Here is a 4,497-nt window from a genome sequence, read left to right on the forward strand (position 1 = left end):
CATCTGCAGTTGACCACAAGAAAGCCAACTATAGTCAAAAGGTCAATTTTATAAAAATACAAAAAAAGAAGTGAAAATGTATTGACAAAAAACAATTTTGACCACAAAAAGTCAGTGTTGATAACAAAAAGTCAATTTTGGCAAAATAGCTCAAAATGACCATTACCACAGTAGTTTCCAATGCCAGCCCATGTTATTACCAAAATGACCAATGTATCCCTGTTTGTTTTTAGAGTACTTCAAAAACCACCTCCACTGCTTTCTTTCCATAGTTAAACCAATAACCAAAGACTCAAAAGTGAAAAGTAAAAAGTGAAAAAGGCCGACTCAAAAGAATTATTAATTTTAAACCGAGTGACTGTGTAACGTAATCCTACAGTCTTGAAGATTGATTTGTTTTCCAGAGGGTGGAAATATGAAAATACATTAAAGCTAAATATTTATTTTAAGTGTTATATGTGTAACCATTTGTTTAGCCTCCTATTTTTCTCGCTGAAATGCAGATAAGGAATCTTATCTTATCTTGACCAAATAAGGGCCTTTACTTTCTACATATTTTTCAGCTCAAAATACCAGCTCTTGAAAGCTTATTTGATAACTTGTTCCAACTCTATTTCCATTCACTTAATAAAGACAATATTTCATCAGATCCTTCAAGCTCACATTAATGGCTTCTACTTCTGCTTCATTAGTTCAAAAGAGCTTCAAGTATGATGTCTTTTTAAGCTTTCGGGGTGAAGACACCCGCAAGAACTTTGTTGATCATCTCTATCACGCTCTTCACCAGAAAGGTATCATAACTTACAAAGATGACGAAAGAATTGAGAAAGGAGAAAGGATCAGTGACCAGCTCGTCAGATCCATTGAAGAGTCCAGATTTTACATCATTGTTTTCTCCAAGAACTATGCATCTTCATCATGGTGCTTGGACGAGCTTGTCAAGATTATGGAGTGCCAGAAGACGAAGGAGCAGACCGCTTACCCAGTCTTCTTTGACGTGGAACCTACCGAAGTGCGCAACCAAACTGGGGCAGTTCGAGAAGCCTTTGCAAAACATGTGGAGAAAGAGGATGCTTGGAGTTGGATAGATGCTTTAAAAAATGCAGCTAATTTGGCTGGGTGGGAGTTGAAGAACACTCTTGATGGGTAAATCCTCGTGAGTCTAGTTCGTGTTTTTACTTCAAACTTGGTTGACTGTTAGTTTTGACTATTAAATATTTCTTTTCGAATTTGAATGATCTGATTGAATCTTGTTTAACACACAGCCATGAAGCTAAACTTATCCAACAAATTGTTCAAGAAATATCACTCAAGCTACATTTCATTAGTTCGAGCATTGATGGGAAGTTAGTAGGCATGGAGACCCGAGTAAAGAATGTAATTTCATCTCTAGAATGTGGTTCCAATGAAGTTCGCATGATAGGGATTAGAGGGATGGGCGGTGGTGGAAAGACCACTTTGGCGAGAGCTGTTTTTGATCTAATATCCGTTTGGTTTGAAGGTGTAAGCTTTGTTGAGAATGTCCGAGAAGTTTCAAAAGGCTCTTCGACTGGTTTGAAGGAACTGCAAAAGCAGGTCCTTAAAGATGTGTTAAATGATCAAAGCATTGATGTAACTAGCGAATCTGGCGGGAAATATATGATGAAAAAGATGATGTGTAGTAGAAAGGTTCTTGTTGTTCTAGATGATGTAGATGATATAGACCAACTTGAGGCGTTAGCTGGTGAGCTTACATGGTTTAAGCCAGGAAGTAGAATCATCATCACAACAAGAGATAAGCAAGTGTTGATAGCACACCAGGTGATCTTCATTCATGATGTCAGTCTATTATCAAATGAGGAAGCAGTTTGCCTCTTTAGTAGGCATGCATTTGGGAGAGAGATTCCAGTTCATGGGTATGAAGAGCTATCTAGAAAAGTTGTACATTATGCTGCTGGACTTCCCTTAACAATCAAAGTTTTGGGTTCACATCTTTGTAATAGAAGTGAGCCTGAATGGGTAGATGCCATAGAAAGACTAAAAACTATTCCGTTAGATAAAACGTTGAGAAGATTGGAACTAAGCTATAGTGGTCTAGAGAATGACCAGAAAGAAATCTTTCTAGATATTGTATGCATATTGAAAGGTGAAACTAAAAACAATGCAATCAGAATGCTTAAAAGTTGTGGATTTAATGCTCAAATTGGTTTAAGTGTTCTTGAACAAAAATCTTTGATAACAATTTAAAATGAATATCGTTTGAGCTGCCATGACCATATAGAAGAAATGGGCTGGAATATTGTTCGTCGTGTGCACCCTAACTATCCTAGCAGACATAGCCGATTATGGATTAAAGAGGAAGTTGAAGATATATTGGTTAATGAATCAGTAAGTTTTACAAGTTTATATGAATGGCGAAACACCAGAACATTTTTATTTGATATGACAAATTGTAGTGTTAGCTTATATATTTTATATATTATTTACAGGGTACTGAAGTAACAAGAAGTTTAAAACTGAACCCTACTGATGTCGATCCAATAATTATTATGAAAGGTCTTAGATGCATGAAGGAACTTAGATTACTTTACATGTATAATGATTTTGCACATTACTTCGGAGAAGAAGATGAAGTTCAATACTTAAAAGATCATGAAGTTAGCCAATATTTACCAAATGCTTTACGATCTCTATGTTGGAATGAATACCCTTTCCGGTCTTTACCTGAAACATTTCAAGCAAATAATCTTGTTAACCTTGAAATATCTGAGAGCAATATATGTGAACTCTGGGAAGGGAAAGAAAGAAAGGTAGAATAATGATTCGTCGGTTGTTTTGCATAATGCATATAATGTTATATTTGTCATTATATTAATCCAGTTATTCCTTGTGACAGGTTCTTAATAAGCTTAAGTTCGTTGACCTTAGTTATTCAGAATTGAGAAACTTTGACCTTAGTATGACCCCACATCTCGAAGTGTTAAATTTTGAAGGATGTAGGGACTTTATAGAACTCCAATTGCCCGTTGAATACACAAACCTCAAATCCCTCAACCTCAGTCGTTCTAAGGTGAGTCACCTTAACATTGGGCTGGCTCCAAATCTTGAGAGATTATATCTTGAAGAATGTTCTCATCTTAAAGAAATTCATGCTCCGGTGGGGTGTCTAAAAAAGCTTGTCTACTTTCGCTTAAGTCAATGCTTAAATTTTGCATATTTTAAGGTTGACAAACAACCTAAATCAGCTTCTCTTGATTCAATAGATACAGTAAAAATAAATGTAAGTTGTGTAGATGTATGCCCACTACATGCTAGAAATGGTTTGCTAGGGTTTAGGTTTACATGTATATATGATGAACCTAGATCCTCATGTAGTGGAAATTTAGAGAAACTTTTTCGTTTTGGTCCATGCGCTTGTGAAAACCCTGAGTATTTTCTAGCAACTATCTGTGATTTACAACATGTAAGAGAGCTTACACTTGAGAAAAGAATTCATGCGGATATATGGCGGTTAGAAAGTCTAGAGAAGCTATCTTTGTGGTGGCAACAGTTTCAGCATCTCCCGGATAGCATTTGTCTGTTGAAAAATCTGAAATCACTTGAACTTTATCATTGTTTGGCTCTTGAGCAGTTACCTGAAAATATATGCGGATTAGAGTGTTTAGAGGACTTATGCTTATTTGGTTCCAAATCTTTACGAGATATTCCGAACAGCATATGCAAGATGAAATATTTAAAATGTTTAGACCTCACCTATTGTGAAAGTATTATGAAATTGCCAGAGGAACTTGGGAGTTTAGAATGTTTGGAAAGGTTATACACAGATGATTTAGGCATAAGTCGTCTTCCGGAGGGCATTTTTCAATTGAAAGGTCTGCATATTTACGCGTAAGGGAGCAACTTGAGCTATGGTTTTACATCCTTGAAAGGAAAATTAACATATGTGGAGCTGTGAAAATTCTCAGGTACACCAAAAGCCCTACAATTGTTAATGCTTGAATTCGGTAATGTTTTTTTTTTTTTTTTTAACTTGTGATTAGAACTGCTCGATGAAATGAGTGTATGATATCCACTTTATTGCCTTGTTTTATTTTTTGTGGTGATTTGAACATAGCAGTAACTTATACTTGGATTTCAACCCGTGCTCGGGTTTTTCGGTTCATTTATTGGGTCTCATTTGTGTAACTGCGGAAGTTTATTTATTAGTTTTCCGTTAGTTGCACTAACTTGTTCTGTACTTATGATCACCAGCAAACGAAATCATTGCTGGTCCATTCCATAACAAAACTAATCAGTAACCGGATACACCGAACTGCTGGAAATTTGATCCCGACTCGGGTTTTTTGGATAGGTTATTCGGTATCGTTATCTCTAATTTCCATGTTTTGTGGCACTAAAAGTAAATTTTTTTGTGGCACTAGAAATCAAACTTACTAAAAATGATACAAGTTTTATGACTAGTAGCCCTAAACGAAAGCTGATGTGATGATATTTTTTACTTTGAAGCACTTTACTCTC

General features: G+C 35.9%; 1 protein-coding gene across 1 annotated transcript; it reads left to right on the top strand.

Moving 5' to 3' along the window:
* The first annotated feature begins 515 nt into the window (after positions 1-515).
* Positions 516-4,152, top strand: LOC143546943 (TMV resistance protein N-like). Its single transcript, XM_077038484.1, has 4 exons — positions 516-1,146; positions 1,266-2,367; positions 2,469-2,789; positions 2,876-4,152. Exons 1-2 carry the CDS (start codon positions 668-670, stop codon positions 2,224-2,226), a joined length of 1,440 nt encoding a protein of 479 aa, XP_076894599.1. The 5' UTR covers positions 516-667; the 3' UTR covers positions 2,227-2,367; positions 2,469-2,789; positions 2,876-4,152.
* Positions 4,153-4,497: the final 345 nt, after the last annotated feature.

The sequence above is a fragment of the Bidens hawaiensis genome, unplaced genomic scaffold (genome assembly GCF_021521415.1).
Source record: "Bidens hawaiensis isolate Kalapana, Puna unplaced genomic scaffold, B.hawaiensis_p1.1 tig00014522_1, whole genome shotgun sequence".
Lineage (NCBI taxonomy): Eukaryota > Viridiplantae > Streptophyta > Magnoliopsida > Asterales > Asteraceae > Bidens > Bidens hawaiensis.

Excerpts from the sequence above, each read along its gene's own strand:
- LOC143546943 (XM_077038484.1), top strand. The coding sequence starts at position 668 with ATGGCTTCTACTTCTGCTTCATTAGTTCAAAAGAGCTTCAAGTATGAT. Across the intron at positions 1,147-1,265 it reads TTGAAGAACACTCTTGATGG|CCATGAAGCTAAACTTATCC; the intron begins GTAAATCCTCGT and ends TTTAACACACAG.